The following is an 18899-nucleotide window of genomic DNA, read 5'->3' on the forward strand; positions in this document are numbered from 1 at the left end:
CCACATCCCACCCCTCGCCCAATCGCTGCCCGCCTCCCCGTCCCCTCTTACCCAATAGCGAGCGGCCACGCCTCCTCCCCGCGTCGCCACGCCCCCTCTATAAAAGCGGCTCCGCCCCTCCGGAGCCCCCGCAGAGCAAGATGGCGGCGCCGCCCGGTTCTCCCGCGGCCGCTGCGGGTCCCGCCGGGTACCGGCCCTTCGATCCCGTGTCGCTGGGGCTGGACCCGGGCTGGCGCCTCACGGGCTTCGGGGAACTGCGGGGCTGAGGCTGCAAAGTCCCGCAGGAGACGCTGCTCAAGCTCCTGACGGGATTCGAGGGGCAGCGGCCGCCCGGAGGAGCAGGAGGAGGAGCAGGGGAAGGGGAAGGGCCCGGGCAGGAGAGCGGGGGGAGCCCGGCCCTGGGTGAGGAGCTGGGGGCACGGGGGGGCTGCGGGCACGGGGGGGGGGCTGGGGACGTGGGGGGGAATTGGGGACATTGTGGGGGAATTGGGGACATGGGGGGGAATTGGGGACATTGGGGGGAATTGGGGGGTTGGGGACATTGGGGGGGCTGGGGACATTGGGGGGGTTTGGGGGCATTATGGGGGTTGGGGACATTGGGGGGGTTGGGGACATTGGGGGGGTTTTGGGAAATTGGGGGGTTGGGGACACTGGGGGCGTTGGGGATATGGGGGGGAATTGGGGGCATTGAGGGGAATTGGGGACATTATGGGGTTTGGGGACATTGGAGGGAATTGGAAAGTTGGGGACATTGCGGGGTAGGGGACATTGAAGAGAACTGGGGATATTGGGGGGGTTGGGACGTGAAAGAGGTTTGGGGACAATGGGGGGGGGAATTGGGAGCATTGGGGGGGTTTGGAGACATGGAGCTTGGGGACATTACGGCGTTTGGGGACACGTGGGGGTGGGGACAACGTGGGGAGGCCGGAGGCAAAGGGCGGGGGGTGGGGCGGGGGCAAAGGGCTCTGGTGGGGGGGAGGAGCCGCGGGGGGGGAGGGGACAATGCGGGGGGGTTGGGGACAATGCGGGGGGGTTGGGGACACTGGGGGAGGTTGGGGACACCGTGCACCCCCCCCCAGGCATCGGGCTGGACTCGTGCGTCATCCCCCTGCGCCGGGGGGGCCTCTCGCTCATCCAAACCACCGACTTCTTCTACCCGCTGGTGGATGATCCCTACATGATGGTACTGGGGGGGGGACACACCCCAAAACCCCCCGTGGGGACCTCAAACCCCACCCTGGGGACCCCAACATCCCCCCTGGGGGGCCCCAAAACCCCCCGGGGACCCCAACATCCCCCCTGGGGGGCCCAACCCCCCCCCCGGGGACCCCAACATCCCCCCTGGGGGGCCCAAAAACCCCCCCGGGGACGCCAACCCCCCCCGCCCGGGGACCCCAACATCCCCGCTGGGGGCCCAAAAACCTCCCTGGGGACGCCAACCCCCCCCGCCCGGGGACCCCAACATCCCCGCTGGGGGGCCCAAAAACCTCCCTGGGGAGCCCAAAACCTCCTTGGGGTCCCCAAACCCCTCCCCGGGGACCCAAAGCCGTTGGGGGAGCCCTGAAACCTCCGGGGGGGACTTTAAACCACCGCCACCGAAATGAGCCTGAATTTTATCATCACACCCAAGTAGGCCGTTTTAGATCCCCCAAAGCCTCATTTTTTCCTAAAAATCCCTTTTGGGGACCCCAACCCCGCCATGAGGATGTCCCCAAATGTCCCCTGTCCCCCCAACTCGCCTTACCCCCCAGGTCCTGCCTATAAACCCATATATCTCACTTTAGAGTCTCTGCAACATCTTATTTTAGATCCCCCAAATCCCCGTTTTTCCCCCCAAACCCGCCCCGGAGACCCCAAACACCCCCAGGGGCCTCTCGGGGATGTCCCCAAATGTCCCCCAATGTCCCCCAATGTCCGTTGTCCCCCCAGGGCCGCATCGCCTGCGCCAACGTGCTGAGCGACCTGTACGCCATGGGCATCACCGAGTGCGACAACATGTTGATGCTGCTGAGCGTCAGCCAGAAAATGAGCGAGGAGGTGACACCGGGGGGGTTTGGGGACACCGGGGGGGTTTGGGGACACCAGGGGGGTTTGGGGACACTGCGGGGGTCTGGCGACACCTGGGGGTTTGGGGACATCTGGGGGTTTGGGGGCTGAGGTGTCCCCATGTGCCTCCCTCCTCTCAGTGACGTCCTCAAGGGTCCCCTGGGGACCCTTTTAGGCTCCCCCGTTGCCCCCCAGCAGCATGAGAAGGGGATTTGTGGGCTCCAAACTGAGCAGGTTTTGGGGTTCCCCTGGTTTCTCCCCAAAAGGAGCGCGAGAAGGTGGTTTGTGGGCTCCAAACTGAGCAGGTTTTGGGGTTCCCCTGGTTTCTCCCCAAAAGGAGCGCGAGAAGGTGGTTTGTGGGCTCCAAACTGAGCAGGTTTTGGGGGTGTGGGGGCTGTAACCTGAGCAGGTTTTGGGGTTCTGAGGGCTGTAACCTGAGCAGTTTTGGGGTTCCCCCTGTTTCTCCCCGAAAGGAGCACGAGAAGGTGGTTTATGGGCTCCAAACTGAGCAGGTTTTGGGGTCTGGGGGCTCCAAACTGACCAGTTTTGGGGTTCTGGGGCTTGTAACCTGACCAGGTTTTGGGGTTCTGGGGGCTGTAACCTAAGCAGTTTTGGGGTTGCCCTCGTTTCTTCCCGAAAGGAGCACGAGAAGGTGGTTTGTGGGCTCCAAACTGAGCAGGTTTTGGGGTCTGGGGGCTGCAAACTGAGCAGGTTTTGGGGTTCTGGGGGCCGTAACCTGACCAGTTTTGGGGGTTTGGGGCTGCAAACTGAGCAGGTTTTGGGGTTCTGGGGGCCGTAACCTGAGCAGTTTTGGGGTTCCCCCTGTTTTTCCCTGGAAGGAGCATGAGAAGGTGGTTTGTGGGCTCCAAACCGAGCAGGTTTTGGGGTCTGGGGGCCATAACCTGACCGGTTTTGGGGGTCTGGGGGCTCCAAACCGAGCAGGTTTTGGGGTTCTGGGGGCCGTAACCTGACCAGTTTTGGGGTTCCCCCCCTTTCTCCCCAAAAGGAGCGCGAGAAGGTGGTGCCGCTGCTGGTGCGCGGGTTCCGCGACGCGGCCGAGGACGCGGGGACGTCGGTGACGGGCGGGCAGACGCTGCTCAACCCCTGGCTCATCGTGGGCGGCGCTGCCACCGCCGTGTGCCGGCCCCACGAGTTCCTCATGTGCGTTTGGGGCCGGTTCCGGGCGTTTCGGGACATTTCGGGCACTTTCGGGGGGGAGTTCGGGCTGGTTCGGGGCCGGTTTGGGCCATTTTGGGGACTTTGGGGGTGATTTGGGGTCAGTTTGGGCTGTTTTGGGGACTTTGGGGGTGATTTGAGGAGTAATTTAGGCCGTTTTAGGCCCAATTGGCTCCGTTTTGAGGTGGATTTGGGCCATTTGGGGGACTTTGGGCGGTGATTTGGGCCGTTTTTGACCAAATTGGCTCCGTTTTGAGGTGGATTTGGGCCATTTGGGGGACTTTAGGGGGTGGTTTGGGCCGTTTTTGACCAAATTGGCTCCGTTTTGAGGTGGATTTGGGCCATTTGGGGGAGTTTGGTGGGTGATTTGAGCCTTTTGGGGAGTAATTTGGGCCATTTTAGGCAAAACGGGCTCCATTTTGGGGTGGATTTGGGCCATTTTGGGGACTTTGGGGGGTAATTTGGGCCATTTTAGGCTCAATCGGCTCCATTTTGGGGTAGATTGGGTCCGTTTTGGGGACTTTGGGGGGTGATTTGAGCCTTTTGGGGGGTAGTTTGGGCCGGTTCGGGGTCGGTTTGGACCATTCCAGGCCCATTTTGGGGTCGGTTTGGGCCATTTTGGGGGGCGACTCGGGCCATTTTAGGCGCGACGGGCTCCGTTTTGGGGTGAATTTGGGCTGATTTGGGGCTTTCCGCAGGCCCGACGGCGCCGTCCCCGGGGACGTGCTGGTTCTCACCAAACCGCTGGGGACACACGTGGCCGTGAGCGCCCATCACTGGCTGGACAACGTGAGTGGGGGCACCCCGGGGCCCCTGCACCCCAACACCGCACCGGAGAGCCCCAAAATCCCCCCTGGGGACACTCGGGGATGTCCCCAAATGTCCCTTGTCCCCCAAAACGCCCAAATATCTCATTTTAGCGCCCCCCCAAAGCTCTAAATATTTTATTTTAGAGCCCCCCAAACTCCCAAATATCTCCTTTTAGAGCCTCCAAACCCCCCTTTTTTCCCCAAAATCCCCGCCAGGGGACACTTGGGGACGTCTCCAAATGTCCCTTCTCCACCCAAATCCCTAAATAGCACACTTTAGAGCCCCCCAAACCCCCTTTTCCCCCCAAAATCCCCCCTGGGGACACTCAGGGACGTCCCCAAATGTCCCTTGTCCCCCCCACACTCCCAGATATCTCATTTTAGAGCCCCTGAAACCCCCTTTTTTCCCCAAAATCCCCCCTGGGGACACTTGGGGATGTCCCCAAATGTCCCTTGTCCCCCCCACACTCCCAGATATCTCATTTTAGAGCCCCCGAAACCCCCTTTTTTCCCCAAAATCCCCCCTGGGGACACTTGGGGATGTCCCCAAATGTCCCTTGTCCCCCCCACACTCCCAGATATCTCATTTTAGAGCCCCCAAACCCCCTTTTTTCCCCAAAATCCCCCTGTGTCCCCATTATCCCCATTGTCCCCATTATCCCCATTGTCTCCGTTGCTCCATTGTCCCTGGTGTCCCCACTGTCCCTGTCGTCCCGACATTGTCCACACATTGTCTCCACGTTGTCCCTATTGTCCCCATCATCCTCATCGTCCCTGTCGTCCCCATTGTCCCCATCATCCTCATTGTCCCCACTGTCCCCGCTGTCCCCATTGTCCCCATCATCCCCATTGTCCCCGTTGTCCCCATCGTCCCCGTTGTCCCCATCATCCTCATTGTCCCCATTGTCCCTGTTGTCCCCATCATCCTAATTGTCCCCATTGTCCTCGTCGTCCCCATTGTCCCCACGTTGTCCCCGTTGTCCCCATCATCCTCATTGTCCCCATTGTCCCCGTTGTCCCCATCATCCCCATTGTCCCCGTCGTCCCCATTGTCCCCACGTTGTCCCCGTTGTCCCCATCATCCTCATTGTCCCCATTGTCCCCACGTTGTCCCCGTTGTCCCCATCATCCTCATTGTCCCCATTGTCCCCGTTGTCCCCATCATCCTCATTGTCCCCATTCTCCCCACGTTGTCCCCATCATCCTCATTGTCCCCGCTGTCCCCGCAGCCCGAGCGCTGGAACAAGCTGCAGCTGGTGGTGACGCGCGAGGACGTGGAACTGGCCTACAGGGAGGCCGTGCTGAGCATGGCCACGCTGAACCGCGCCGGTGCGACACGGGGACATCTGGGGACGTGGGGACAACGGGGACATCTGGGGACATGGGGACAATGGGGGATATCGGGGACAATGAGGACATGGGGACAATGGGGACATCTGGGGACAATGGGGACAATGGGGGACACGGGGACATGGGAAAATGGGGACATTGGGGACATGGGGGATATCAGAGACAGTGGGGACATCGGGGACATGGGGACATCAGGGACAAATGGGGATAGTGGGGACCATGGGGACACGGGGACAATGGGCATAGTGGGGACAATGGGGATAGTGGGGACAATGGGGACAGGGGGATGTGTGGGGACAATGGGGATAGTGGGGACAAGGGAGACACGGGGACAGTGCGGATATAGGGACAGCGGGGACATGGGGGACAGTGGGGATAATGGGGACACGGGGACACGGGGGGCATGGGGATACAGGGACATGGGGACAAGGGGGCCACAGGGACAGTGGGGACAATGGGAATAATGGGGACAACAGGGACATGGGGACATCGGGGGACAGTGGGGCCACTTTGGGGCCCGTAGTGACCCTTTGCGGGACTTCGAGGCCAATTTGGGGACTTTGGGGGTTGAGTGGCGCCTTCTGGGGGGCGAATCGGGCGGTGTGGGGGCAGTTTTGGGGTGGTTTGGGGGCAGTTTTGGGGTGGTTTGGGGGCGGTGTGGGGGCAGTTTTGGGGCAGTTTTGGGGCGGTGTGGGGGCAGTTTTGGGGTGGTTTGGGGGCGGTGTGGGGGCAGTTTTGGGGCAGTTTCAGGGTGGTTTTGGGGGTGGTTTCAGGACAGTTTCTGGGCAGTTTTCGGGGTGCTTTGGGGGCAGTTTCAGGGCAGTTTCGGGGCAGTTTTGGGACAGTTTCAGGGTGCTTTCAGGGCGGTCTCGGGGCAGTTTTGGGGCAGTTTTCGGGGCACTTTGGAGGCAGTTTCGGGACAATTTCAGGGTAGCTTTTGGGGCACTTTGTGGGCAGTTTTGGGACACTTTTTGGGGTGCTTTGTGGGCAGTTTCGGGGCAGTTTCAGGGCGGTTTCGGGGCAGTTTCGGGGCACTTTTTGGGGCACTTTGTGGGCAGTTTGGGGGCAGTTTCGGGGCAGTTTTTGGGGCGCTTTGTTGGCAGTTTCGGGGCAGTTTTTGGGGCACTTTGTGGGCAGTTTCGGGACAGTTTTGGGGCAGGTTTTGGGGTACTTTGTGGGCAGTTTCGGGGCACTTTTTGGGGCACTTTGTGGGCAGTTTCGGGACAGTTTGGGGGCAGTTTTTGGGGCGCTTTGTGGGCAGTTTCAGGGCAGTTTTCAGGGTGGTTTTGGGGCAGTTTTGGGGCACTTTGTGGGCAGTTTGGGGGCAGTTTCGGGGCAGTTTTTGGGGCGCTTTGTTGGCAGTTTCGGGGCAGTTTTTGGGGCACTTTGTGGGCAGTTTTGGGGGCACTTTGTGGGCAGTTTCAGGGCAGTTTTCAGGGCGGTTTTGGGGCAGTTTCGGGGCACTTTGTGGGCAGTTTCGGGGCGCTTTGGGGCGCTCCGGGCCGCCCGGGCGCTCTGAGCCGCGTGTCCCGCAGCCGCGGGGCTGATGCGCGTGTTCGGGGCGCACGCGGCCACGGACGTGACGGGGTTCGGGGTGCTGGGCCACGCGCGGGCGCTGGCCGCGCAGCAGCGGCACGAGGTGACGTTCGTGATCCACAACCTGCCGCTGCTCCCCAAAACCGCCGCCCTCAGCAAGAGCTGCGGGGGCCGCCCCGCGCTGCTGCAGGGAACGGCCCCCGAGACATCAGGTACCCCGGCACGGGGGGACCCCGAAATGTGGGGAGGGGGACCCAAAAATGTGGGGAGGGGGGCCCTGAAATGTGGGAAGGGGGACCCCAAAATGTGGGGAGGGGGACCCAAAAGTATGGGGAGGGGGACCCAAAAATATGGGAAGGGGGACCCCGAAATGTGGGGAGGGAGACCCAAAAATGTGGGGAGGGAGACCCCGAAATGTGGGGAGGGGGACCCAAAAATATGGGGAGGGGACCCCAAAATATGGGGAGGGGACCCCGAAATGTGGGGAAGGGGACCCCAAAAACCTGGGGAGGGGGACCCCGAAAACCTGGGGGGTTTTAACCGTTTCTGTCGGATTTTCACCATTTCTGTCCGTTTTTTCCCCGTTTCTGCCCATTCTTCACTGTTTTTGTTGGGTTTCCCCGTTGCAGGGGCCTCCTGGTAGGCCTGCCCCGCGAGCAGGCCGCCCGTTTCTGCCCGTTTTTCCCCGTTTCTGCCCGTTTTTCCCCGTTTCTACCCGTTTTTCTGCGTTTCTGCCCGTTTTTCCCCGTTTCTGCCCGTTTTTTCCCCGTTTCTGTTTTTAACCATTTCTGCCCGTTTTTTCCCCATTCCAGGGGGCCTCCTGGTGTGCCCCCCCGCGAACAAGCCGCCTGTTTCTGCTCATTTTTCACCGTTTCTGTCCGGTTTTTTCACCGTTTCTGTCTATTTTTTCCGCATTTTTGTTTTTAACCATTTCTGTGTGTTTACTCCCTGTTTCTGTTTTTCCGCGTTTCTGCCCGTTTTTCCCCGTTTCTATTTTTTCCCCGTTTCTGTTTTTAACCATTTCTGTGTGGTTTTTCCCTGTTTCTGTTTTTCCCCGTTTCTGCCCATTTTTCACTGTTTCTGTCTATTTTTTCCCTGTTTCTGTTTTTAAGCATTTCTGTGTGTTTTTTCCCCGTTTCTGTCTTTTTTTCCCCGTTTTACCCCGTTCCTGCCCATTTTTCCCCATTTCTGCCCGTTTTTCCCCATTCCTGCCCGTTTCCCCCGTGCCCATTTTCCCCCGTTTCTGCCTGTTTTTCCCCATTCCTGTTTTTCCCCGTTCCTGCCCGTTTTTCCCCGTGCCCGTTTTCCCCGTTCCTGCCCGTTTTCCCCGTTCCTGCCCGTTTTTCACCATTTCCGCCCGTTTTTCGCTGTGCCCGTTTTTCCCTGTTCCTGCCCGTTTTTCACCATTTCCGCCCGTTTTTTGCTGTGCCCGTTTTTCCCCGTTCCTGCCCGTTTTTCCCCGTTCCCGCCCGTTTTTCCCCGTTCCTGCCCGTTTTCCCCCGTTCCTGCCCGTTTTCCCCGTGCCCGTTTTCCCCCGTTCCTGCCCGTTTTTCCCCGTTCCTGCCCGTTTTTCCCTGTGCCCATTTTCCCCCGTTCCTGCCCGTTTTTCCCCGTTCCTGTTTTCCCCTGTTCCTGCCCGTTTTTCACCGTTTCCGCCCGTTTTTCACCGTTCCTGTTTTTCCCCGTTCCTGCCCGTTTTTCCCCGTGCCCGTTTTCCCCCGTTCCTGCCCGTTTTTCCCCGTTCCTGCCCGTTTTTCCCCGTGCCCGTTTTCCCCCATTCCTGCCCGTTTTTCACCGTTTCTGCCCGTTTTTTCCCATTCCTGTTTTTCCCCGTTCCTGCCCGTTTTTCCCTGTTCTTGTTTTTCCCCGTTCCTGCCCGTTTTCCCCCGTTCCCGCCCGTTTTTCACCGTTTCCGCCCGTTTTTCCCGCTGCAGGGGGCCTCCTGGTGTGCCTGCCGCGCGAGCAGGCCGCCCGTTTCTGCGCGGAGCTGAAGGCGCCGGCGCGGGGCGGGGGGCAGCCGGCCTGGATCATCGGCATCGTGGAGAAGGGGCCGCGGGGGGCGCGCGTCATCGACAAACCGCGCCTCATCGAGGTGCCCCCCCGGGGGGGCCCCCCCGGCAGCCCCGCGCCCCCCAGCCCCGACCCCGCGCCCCCCCGCGCCCTCTAGGCGTGTCCGTGTGTCCGTCCCCCCCAAAAAACCGGCAGGAGCAGCCGCAAAATGGGGATCCCCCCCCCGCCCCCCCCCCACAAAGTGACGCCCCCCCCCGAAAGCCCGACGTGGGGCGGGGGAGGGGCTGAAGGACCCCCCCCCGCTGTGGGGGGGGGTGGGGGGGGGACAGGGGTTTGGGGAAATAAACGGGAAAACGGAGAATTTTGGCGATTCGTGGGGGTTCAAGAGGATCGAAATGGCGGAATCACCCCGGGGGGAAACGGCCCCAAAGTCGCCTCAGGGAACAAAACGGCCCCAAAATCGCCTCAGGGAACAAAACGGCCCCAAAATCACCTCAGGGAACAAAACAGCCCCAAAATCACCTCAGGGCTCAAAATCGCCCCAAAATCAGCTCAGGGAACAAAACGGCCCCAAAATCACCTCAGGGACAAAACGGCCCCAAAATCACCTCAGGGAACAAAACGGCCCCAAAATCACCTCAGGGAACAAAACGGCCCCAAAATCACCTCAGGGACAAAATGGCCCCAAAATCACCTCAGGGACAAAACGGCCCCAAAATCACCTCAGGGCTCAAAATGGCCCCAAAATCACCTCAGGGCTCAAAATCGCCCCAAAATCACCTCAGGGGACAAAATGGCCCCAAAATCACCTCAGGGGACAAAATGGCCCCAAAATCACCTCAGGGACAAAATGGCGGCACCAAGGGAACCAATTTTGGGTTTTTTAGCCTCAATTTCATGCTATAATGGAGGAAAACATACAAAAAGCAACTGATGTGGGAATTATCAATAGAGCGACCCCCAAACTGCCTCGAAATGGCCCCAAAATCACCTCAGAGTCAAAATGGCGCCAGAATCACCTCAGGGGCGAAATGGCGGCGCCAGGGGCACCAGTTTGGGGGCTTTTAACTTGAATTTCGTGATGCAACGGAGGAAAACGTTCGGAATTTACGAGTTTTGCGCAAAAAGGCGACAGATGTGGGAATTATCGACAAACAGAGCGACCCCCAAACCGCCTCAAAATGGCCCCAAACTCGCCTCAGGGAACAAAATGGCACCAGAATCACCTCAGGGGCAAAATGGCCCCAAAATCACCTCAAAGAACAAAACGGCCCCAAAATCACCTCAGGGGGAAATGGTCCCAAAATCACCTCAGGGTCAAAATGGCCCCAAAATCACCTCAAAGAATAAAACGGCCCCAAAATCACCTCAGGGTCAAAATGGCGCCAAAATCACCTCAGGGCCAAAATGGCGCCAAAATCACCTCAGGGGGAAAATGGCCCCAAAATCACCTCAGAGAACAAAACGGCCCCAAAATCACCTCAGGGGGAAATGGCCCCAAAATCGCCTCAGGGGGAAATGGCCCCAAAATCACCTCAGGGTCAAAATGACGCCAGGATCACCTCAGGGGCAAAATGGCCCCAAATCAGCTCAGGGAACAAAATGGCGCCAGAATCACCTCAGAGAACAAAATGGCGCCAAAATCACCTCAGGGAACAAAAAGGCGCCAGAATCACCTCAGAGAACAAAATGGCGCCAGAATCACCTCAGGGTTTTCACTCGGTTCACGTTCCTAACAGGTAAAACATCGATATTTACGTTACTAACGGGTAAAATATCGATATATACGTTACTAAGAGCTGTTTCAGGGCGTTTTTGGGGGCGGGTTGTTCCCCAGCGGATTACGCCGTTTATTTACAGGTGACTCATCCGCTGTTTGCGGCCGTTTAAGGTGCGTTGGTTTGTGTTTTTCAAGCTTCGTTAAGCTTGACCTCGGGTTTTTTCAGCTTGGTTAACTTTGATTTCCTTTTTTTTTAAGCTTAAGTTTGGTTTAGGCCGCTTAATGCTGGTTAAGCTGGGTTTAGGCCGCTTAATGCTGGTTAAGCTGGGTTTAGGCCGCTTAATGCTGGTTAAGCTGGGTTTAGGCCGCTTAATGCTGGTTAAGCTGGGTTTAGGCCGCTTAATGCTGGTTAAGCTGGGTTTAGGCCGCTTAATGCTGGTTAAGCTCGGTTTAGGCCGCTTAATGCTGGTTAAGCTCGGTTTAGGCCGCTTAATGCTGGTTAAGCTGGGTTTAGGCCGCTTAATGCTGGTTAAGCTGGGTTTAGGCCGCTTAATGCTGGTTAAGCTCGATTTAGGCCGTTTAATGCTGGTTAAGCTCGATTTAGGCCGCTTAATGCTGGTTAAGCTCGGTTTAGGCCGCTTAATGCTGGTTAAGCTCGGTTTAGGTTGGTGGAGGTTGTTTGACGTCATTTTTTCGAGGTTGATTCACGTCGTTTGGATTCGGGGGGTTGTTTTTTGGGGGTTTTTTGGGGGGTTTCAGGGACCCCCAAAGTGACGCCTCCAGAACCACCTCAGGGTCAAAATGGCGGCGCCGGACGCCTGGGTCCCTTTGGAGGGTGGGGGGAATTAACGGGCCCGGACGCCTGGGTCCCTTTGGAGGGTGGGGGGAATTAACGGGCCCGGACGCCTGGGTCCCTTTGGAGGGTGGGGGGAATTAACGGGCCCGGACGCCTGGGTCCCTTTGGAGGGTGGGGGGAATTAACGGGCCCGGACGCCTGGGTCCCTTTGGAGGGTGGGGGGAATTAACGGGCCCGGACGCCTGGGTCCCTTTGGAGGGTGGGGGGAATTAACGGGCCCGGACGCCTGGGTCCCTTTGGAGGGTGGGGGGAATTAACGGGCCCGGACGCCTGGGTTCCCCCCCCAAGCCCCTTTTCTTTCCCCCAAACAAATGTAACTTCCATATTTTTATGGCTTTTATTTAAGTAATTTGGCCCCTCCCCCACTTTAGGGGACCCAGGCGTCCGGGCTCCACCCCCTCCCCCCCCTTGTCGCACTCTTGGCCAATCAGCTGGAGGTTTCTGGTCCTTTAAGCTTCCGGAACCCTATAGGGGAAGAGGTCAAAGGTTAAAGCGTGCGGGGGTGACGGCCGGACGCCTGGGTCCCTCCCGGACGCCTGGGTCCTCACCTGCGCTGTTCCGCCAGCAGGGGGCGCCGTTCGGGCAGCTCCAGCGGCCCAACCCCCGACAGCATCTGGTAGAGGCGACAACCGGCCCCGCCCCTGCGGCCCCGGACGCCTGGGTCCCTCCCGGACGCCTGGGTCCCCTCTTGAACACCTGGGTCCCTCCCGGACGCCTGGGTCCCCTCTTGAACACCTGGGTCCCTCCCGGACGCCTGGGTCCCTCCCGGACGCCTGGGTCCCCTCTTGAACACCTGGGTCCCTCCCGGACGCCTGGGTCCTCTCCCGGACGCCTGGGTCCCTCCCGGACGCCTGGGTCCTCTCCTGAACTCCTGGGTCCTTTCCCGGACACCTGGGTCTCCTCCCAAACTCCTGGGTCCCTCCCGGACGCCTGGGTCCCCTCTCGGACGCCTGGGTCCTCTCCTGAACTCCGGGGTCCCTCCCGGACGCCTGGGTCCCCTCTTGAACACCTGGGTCCCTCCCGAACTCCTGGGTCCTCTCCCGGACACCTGGGTCCCCTCCCCTCTCGGACGCCTGGGTCCCTCCCGAACTCCTGGGTCCCGCCCCCGAACACCTGGGTCAACTCCATAAGCCCCGCCCACTCCCCATAGCCCCGCCCTGCCCATCTAGACCCCGCCCACTCCACCCAAGCCCCGCCCCCTCACCTGAGCTCCGCCCCCCGCAGCCGCCACAGCGCCCCCTGCTGGCCGTCCCGCGCCCTCCGCAGCTCCTGCAGCCGCCGCCGCACCTGCGCCCGGACGCCTGGGTCCCCTCGCCCGGACGCCTGGGTCCCCTCGCGGTGGGGGGAGGGAGGGAGGGGGGGAGGGACACACCCACCCAGGCCCCACCCATTGGGGGTGGACACACCCACCCATGGGGAGGGGAGACACCAGGACACCTGGGTCCCCTTTTGTTGGGGGGGAGGGGGGTGTACCCGGATGCCTGGGTCCCCTTTTTGGGGGGGGGGAGGGGTCTCACCTGTTGCCGTCTCTCCAGGGCCTCGTGCAGCTGCGCCTGCAGGTGCTGGGGGGAGGGGCAGAGACATGGGACCCCCCCCAGCACCCATGGGACCCCCAACCCCCCCAGCACCCATAGACCCCCCAACACCCATAGACCCCCCAACACCCATGGGACCCCCAACCCCCCCAGCACCCATAGACCCCCCAGCACCCACGGGACCCCCACCCATCGACTGTCCCCCCCAAACCCACAGACCCGCGAGCACCCATGGGTGCCCCCACCCCCCGTACCTCTGTCAGCGCCGCCCGCAGCCGCCTCCGCAGGCGCCGCCCCTCCCCCATTCGGGCGAGGGCGGGGGGCAGGGCCCCCCCCAGGGTCTCCAGGGCCCCCCCGTACCCCGACTTCAGCTCCCGCCAGCGGCTCCGCGCCTGCGCCTGCGCCGCACCTTGAGGGACCCAGGCGTTCGGGAGGGGGACCCAGGCGTTCGGGGCGGGGGGACCCAGGAGTCCGGGGGGACCCAGGAGTTCGGGGGAGGACGATGCAGGAGTTCGGGGGGGGACCCAGGCATCTGGGGGGACCCAGGAGTCCGGGGAGGGGACCCAGGAGTTTGGGGGTGGACCCAGGAATTCGGGGAGGGGGACCCAGGAGTTCGGGGAGGGGGACCCAGGAATTCGGGGAGGGGACCCAGGAATTTGGGGGGGGACCCAGGAGTTCGGGGAGGGGGACCCAGGAGTTCGGGGAGGGGGACCCAGGCATTCGGGGGTGGACCCAGGAGTTTGGGGAGGGGGACCCAGGAATTCGGGGAGGGGACCCAGGAGTTCGGGGGTGGACCCAGGAGTTCGGGGAGGGGACCCAGGAGTTCGGGGGGGGACCTAGGAGTTCGGGGGGGGACCCAGGCGTCCGGGGGGACTCACGCAGGTCGGGCAGGGCCGGGGGGGTGTCGGGGCACCGCAGAACCTGCAGGAGGCGCTGCAGCACCCGCAGCTGCGTCAGGAGCAGCTTCCGCTTCCGCCGCCTGTCCTGGGGGGGGCGCAAAACCGGGGGGGGTCCAGGGGTGGACCGGGGGGTCGGCGGCAGTTGTGGGGCAGTTGTGGGGCAGCCGTGGGTCTCACCAGCAGATGCTCGACCAGGATTTGTGTGGGCACGTCCCCGTCCTCCCCCGGCAGGGCCAGCGCGGCCTCCAGGGTCCCCAGCAGCCTGGGGGCAGGTCGGGGACATGAATGGGGACCCGTTGGGGACATGAATGGGGACCCCCCGTGGGAACGCGGCGTTTCCCGCGCGCGGGAACCGGGGGGTGTCACGCGGCCTCACCCCCGCGCGCGCTCCGGCGCTCCCGCCATCGCCGCCGCTTCTTCCCGCGCCTCCTCGCCCCGCCCACCTCCCCGGGCGGCGGCCAATCAGCGGCCGGCAACCGCCGCGCTCGCCCCACCCCTTTCTGCCGGTCGGTGACCAATCGCCGCGCCACACGGCAGGGGGCAGCCAATGGGTGTTCGCGGAGCGCGGGGTGGCCCCGCCCACCCGTTGCCGTGGAGACGAGCGAGCGTGACCGCGCCCTGCGGGGTCCCCGTGGAGTTATGGGGGGCTCTGTACATATAGATTCTATAGGGTCAGGGGGCCTCTGTAGGGCCAGGTGAGTCCCTATAGGATTACAGGGGTCTCTATGGAGCCATGGCGGTCTCTATAGAGTTCTGCAAGTCTCTAATGGGCCATATAGTGCCAGGCGGTCTCTATAGGACCAGACAACAACCTATGGGGCTGGGGGGAGCCTTATAGATTGCAGGGAGTCCTTATGGGGCCATATAGATTCTATAAGGGCGGGGGGTCCCTATAGGGCCATAGGGGTCTCTGCAGAGCCATATAGATTCCATAGGACCAGGGGGTCCCTACAAGGGCATAGTGGTCTCTATGGACCCGTATGGACTCTATAGGGCCACGGGGTCCCTATAGGACCAGGGGAGCACCTACAGGGCTGGGGGGAGCCCTATAGATTGCAAGGAGTCCCTATGGGGCCATATAGATTCTATAGGGCTGGGGAGTCTCTATAGGACGCTGAGAGTTCCTCTGGGGCCGGGGGTTCCTTATAGATTCTATAGGGCCAGGTGGGTCCCTATAGGGCCACAGGGGTCTCTATGGAGCCAAATGGATTCTATAGGGCCCCCCGAAACAAAATCACATGACACATTTTCCCCCCAGTTTCCCCCAAATTCGAGGGGGGGCCTTTATTCCCCCCCCCAGTTCGGGGGGCTGGGGGGTGACCCCGCCCCCGCCCCTCCCCCCTCATCGGCGCCGCCTCCGCACGAGGGTCCAACCGGCGGGGGGGTGCGGGGGGGTCCCGCACTCCATGGCCTGGGGGGGGGGATGATGTCGTTGGTGATGTCAGCGATGATGTCACCAGCACCCCCTCCCCCCCCCGCCATGGGGGTCTCATCCCTGGACTCCCCCCCATTTGGTGACGTCATCACTGGCCCCTCACCCCGGTTTCGTGATCCACCCCCCCCCCCCCCCCGCCATGTCCCTCTTCTCAATGACGTCATCACTGCCCCCCCACTGATGACATCATCACTCCCTCCCCCATTTTAGGAGTGTCCCCCCCCAACGTGTCTCCTGCCCCCCCCTTTAATGACATCACCACTGCTCTCCATGACATCACCAGTGTCCCCCTCCCCACCGTGATGTCACCACCGGGTCCCTGAGCATTTTGATGACATCACAATGACATCACCCCCCCCCCCTTTACCTCCTCCTCACTCTCCTCGTCCCCCTCCCTGGGGGGCATGTCCATGTGAGGGGGCGTGTCCAGCGGGGTGGGCGGGGCTTGGCCATCCAGGCGGTGGGCGGGGGCATCCAGGCAGTGGGCGGGGCCATCCAGGCGGTGGGCGGGGCCATCCAGGTGGTGGGCGGGGCCATCCAGGGGGTGGGCGGGGCCATCCAGGGGGTGGGCGGCAGCCAGGGCGGCGCGGAGGGCGGGGCCTCGTCGGGACAAGGCCCCCAGCGCCTCCCCCACCCCCGCTGTGTCCCCCCGGCGCGCCCAGAGCGTCAGCAGCTCCCGGCTCACCTGCGGGGGGCGCTGGGCTGAACGGGGAGGGACTGGTTTGGACTGGGAGGGGGCTGGGATAGACTGGGAGGGGGTTGGGAGGGGCTGGTTTGTACTGGGAGGGGGCTGGTTTGTAGTGGGAGCGGGCTGGGATAGACTGGGAGGGGGCTAGGAGGGACTGGTTTGTACTGGGAGGGGGCTGGGATAGACTGGGAGGGGGCTGGGAGGGACTGGTTTGTAGTGGGAGGGGGCTGGGAGTGACTGGGAGGGGGCTGGGAAGGGCTGGTTTGTACTGGGAGGGGGCTGGGATAGACTGGGAGGGGGCTGGGAGGGACTGGTTTGTACTGGGAGGGGGCTGGTTTGTAGTGGGAGGGGGCTGGGATAGACTGGGACGGACTGGGAAAGAGCTGGAGAAGACTGGGAAGGTCTGGGATGGACTGGGCGGAGGCTGGGAGGCTGCTAGGGCCGTACTGGTTCATACCGGTCTGTACTGGGAGTCACTGGAGGCTGCTGTGAGGGCACAAGGGTCACCAGAGGACGCTGAGGGGGTAACTGGGCTGTACTGGGAGGGACCGGGTGGGGGTCTGGGAGGATACTGGGACCACAATGGTCTATACTGGTCCATACTGGTCTATACTGGGAGTCCCTGGGAGCTGCTGGAGGATGCTGTGAGGGGACATGGGTCAGCTGAGGATGCTGATAGGACACTGGGGGGTAACTGGCTGTACTGGGAGGGACTGGGGGGGTCTGGGAGGCCACTGGGGGTGTGCTGGTGCATACTGGTCTATACTGGTCTATACTGGGAATCCCTGGGAGCTGCTGGAGGATGCTGTGAGGGGACATGGGTCAGCTGAGGATGCTGATAGGACACTGGGGGGTAACTGGCTGTACTGGGCGGGGTCTGGGAGGCCACTGGGGAGTGTGCTGGTGCATACTGGTCCATACTGGGAGCCTACCTGCCGCAGGCTGCCGTCCTCCACGGCCGTGTCGAACTCGTTGTCCATCACCTCGGCCAGAAACTCCTCCACCTCCTCCTCCTCCAGGTCCGCTGCGGGGGGCGGAGCCAAAAAAAAGGGGCGTGGTCACCCCCACAAACCCCAGAGGGGACCCAGGCGTCCGGGGGAGGGGGGGGAAACCCCCCCAAACCTCACCATTTTGGGTGAAAAACTCCTGCAGGGCTCCGGCCAACCAGGCGGCTTTTTCGGGGCTCTGGGGGCCCCCGAATCCCTGAGCCACCGCCAGCTGGGGGAGGGGCCGGGGAGGACACGCCCCTTTTCAGTGAGGGGGGTGGGGTGCAGACAGGCCCCGCCCCTTGCCCCCCCAGGGGGTGGGGCTGCCCTGGGGCTCCTCCCACTCTGTGGCCCCACCCCAAATGGCCCCACCCCCTTTTAATCTCTCCCTGTGACCCCGCCCCCTGTGGCCCCTCCCTCCCTGGCCCCGCCCCTTGTTCTCCCCATGGCCCCGCCCCCTGTGGCCCCTCCCTCCCTGGCCCCGCCCCTTGTTCTCCCCATGGCCCCGCCCCCTGTGGCCCCTCCCTCCCTGGCCCCGCCCCTTGTTCTTCCCATGGCCCCGCCCCCGTAGCCCCGCCCCTTGCTCTCTCCCCCACGTGGCCCCGCCCCCCCGGGCGCTGCCGCTCCGTCCCCCGCTGTCCCCCCTGTCTCCGCTGTCCCCCATGTTCCCCCTGTCCCCCCCCGTCCCCGCTGTCCCCCCCTGTCCCCCGTCCCCTCCTGTCCCCCCGTCCCCCCTGTCCCCTATGTCCCCCGCTGTCCCCTCCTGTCCCCCATGTCCCCTCCTGTCTCCGCTGTCCCCTCCTGTCTCCGCTGTCCCCCATGCTCCCCCTGTCCCCCCCCCGTCCCCGCTGTCCCCTCCTGTCCCTGCTGTCCCCCTCTGTCCCCGCCGTCCCCCCTGTCCCCCGCCGTCCCCGCCGTCCCCCGGACCTGCAGCGCGGCCCAGCCGCCCAGCACCGCCCGCACTCCCTGCGCGAACAGCCCGGGCTCCCCCAGCCCGCCCGCCGCCATCACGGCGCCGCCGCAGCCCCCGCAGCCGAGCGCCGAGCGATCGATCGGCGGCGGGGAGGGGGCGTGGCCCCGGCGGGGGGGCGTGGCCTCGGCGGGGGGGCGGAGCGGACTACAGCTCCCGGCAGCCCCCGCGCGGCGGCGGCGGCCACGTGACGCGGGTGAGCGGGGAGGGGCGGGGGGATGTATGGGGGATGTATGGGGGCTATAGGGAGCCACGGGGGCCTGCGGGGGGTGCAGGGGCTGGGGGGCACGTGGGGGCTATAGGGGGCGCGGGAACGCGGGGGCTGCAGGGGCCACAGGGCCGTGCGGGGGCCATTGGGAATGGAGGGATGTATAGGGGCTATAGGGGCTGGGGGCGGCTATAGGGGCCGGGGGGGCCTGTAGGGGGTGGGGGGCACGTGGGGGCTATAGGGGGCGCGGGCACGCGGGGTTGTAGGGGCCACAGGGGCGTGTGGGGGCCGTAGGGGGTGGGGGGATGTATAGGGGCTGTAGGGGCCGGGGGGATGTATAGGGGCTATAGGGGGTGGAGGGGACTATGGGGGCTTTAGAGGTACGAGGGGATGTGGGGGCTATAGGGGCTTTAAGTGTGCACGGGGGCTATAAACGATGGGGGACGTATAGGGGGTGGGGGCTTAATTAATGAACCCCTTCCCCTAATTAATTAGCGCACTTCCCCCTAATTACCTTCCCTTAACAAAGCCTCTTTGCCCCCCCGCACAGGTCCCCCTATAGGGGGCGGGGGACACGACATCCCCCCAAAATCCACCCCCGGACGCCTGGGTCCCTCCCGGACGCCTGGGTCCCCCCCGGACTCCTAGGTTCCCCCCCCCCATCCCATAAAGTCC

General features: G+C 62.9%; 3 protein-coding genes across 4 annotated transcripts; 1 reads left to right on the forward strand and 2 right to left on the reverse strand.

Moving 5' to 3' along the window:
- Window positions 1-125: 125 nt before the first annotated feature.
- LOC135999746 (selenide, water dikinase 2-like) lies at window positions 126-9281 on the forward strand. The gene is made up of 8 exons (XM_065653307.1): window positions 126-402; window positions 1080-1183; window positions 1930-2037; window positions 3053-3207; window positions 3921-4011; window positions 5261-5360; window positions 6917-7129; window positions 8852-9281. Exons 1-8 carry the CDS (start codon window positions 141-143, stop codon window positions 9082-9084), a joined length of 1266 nt encoding a protein of 421 aa, XP_065509379.1. The 5' UTR covers window positions 126-140; the 3' UTR covers window positions 9085-9281.
- A 2622-nt stretch (window positions 9282-11903) lies between these two features.
- On the reverse strand, window positions 11904-14364 carry LOC135999756 (uncharacterized). Of its 2 annotated transcripts, XM_065653320.1 has the most exons (8): window positions 14314-14364; window positions 14115-14199; window positions 13917-14022; window positions 13293-13447; window positions 13021-13065; window positions 12708-12790; window positions 12052-12116; window positions 11904-11968 (listed from the first exon to the last, which is right to left on the reverse strand). In XM_065653320.1, the coding sequence occupies exons 1-8, from the start codon at window positions 14340-14342 to the stop codon at window positions 11931-11933; spliced, it is 606 nt and encodes a 201-aa protein (XP_065509392.1). In that variant the 5' UTR covers window positions 14343-14364; the 3' UTR covers window positions 11904-11930. The 2 variants fall into 2 exon arrangements, with proteins under 2 accessions (XP_065509392.1, XP_065509393.1); XM_065653321.1 differs by lacking the exon at window positions 12052-12116 and having other exon boundaries at window positions 11924-11968.
- Window positions 14365-15206: 842 nt separating this feature from the next.
- TSR2 (TSR2 ribosome maturation factor) lies at window positions 15207-18069 on the reverse strand. The gene is made up of 5 exons (XM_065653317.1): window positions 17974-18069; window positions 17188-17278; window positions 16993-17084; window positions 15740-16057; window positions 15207-15348 (listed from the first exon to the last, which is right to left on the reverse strand). Exons 1-5 carry the CDS (start codon window positions 18052-18054, stop codon window positions 15280-15282), a joined length of 651 nt encoding a protein of 216 aa, XP_065509389.1. The 5' UTR covers window positions 18055-18069; the 3' UTR covers window positions 15207-15279.
- Between the last annotated feature and the right edge of the window lie 830 nt (window positions 18070-18899).

Source organism: Caloenas nicobarica, chromosome 29, assembly GCF_036013445.1.
Source record: "Caloenas nicobarica isolate bCalNic1 chromosome 29, bCalNic1.hap1, whole genome shotgun sequence".
In the NCBI taxonomy this organism is placed as follows: Eukaryota; Metazoa; Chordata; class Aves; order Columbiformes; family Columbidae; genus Caloenas; species Caloenas nicobarica.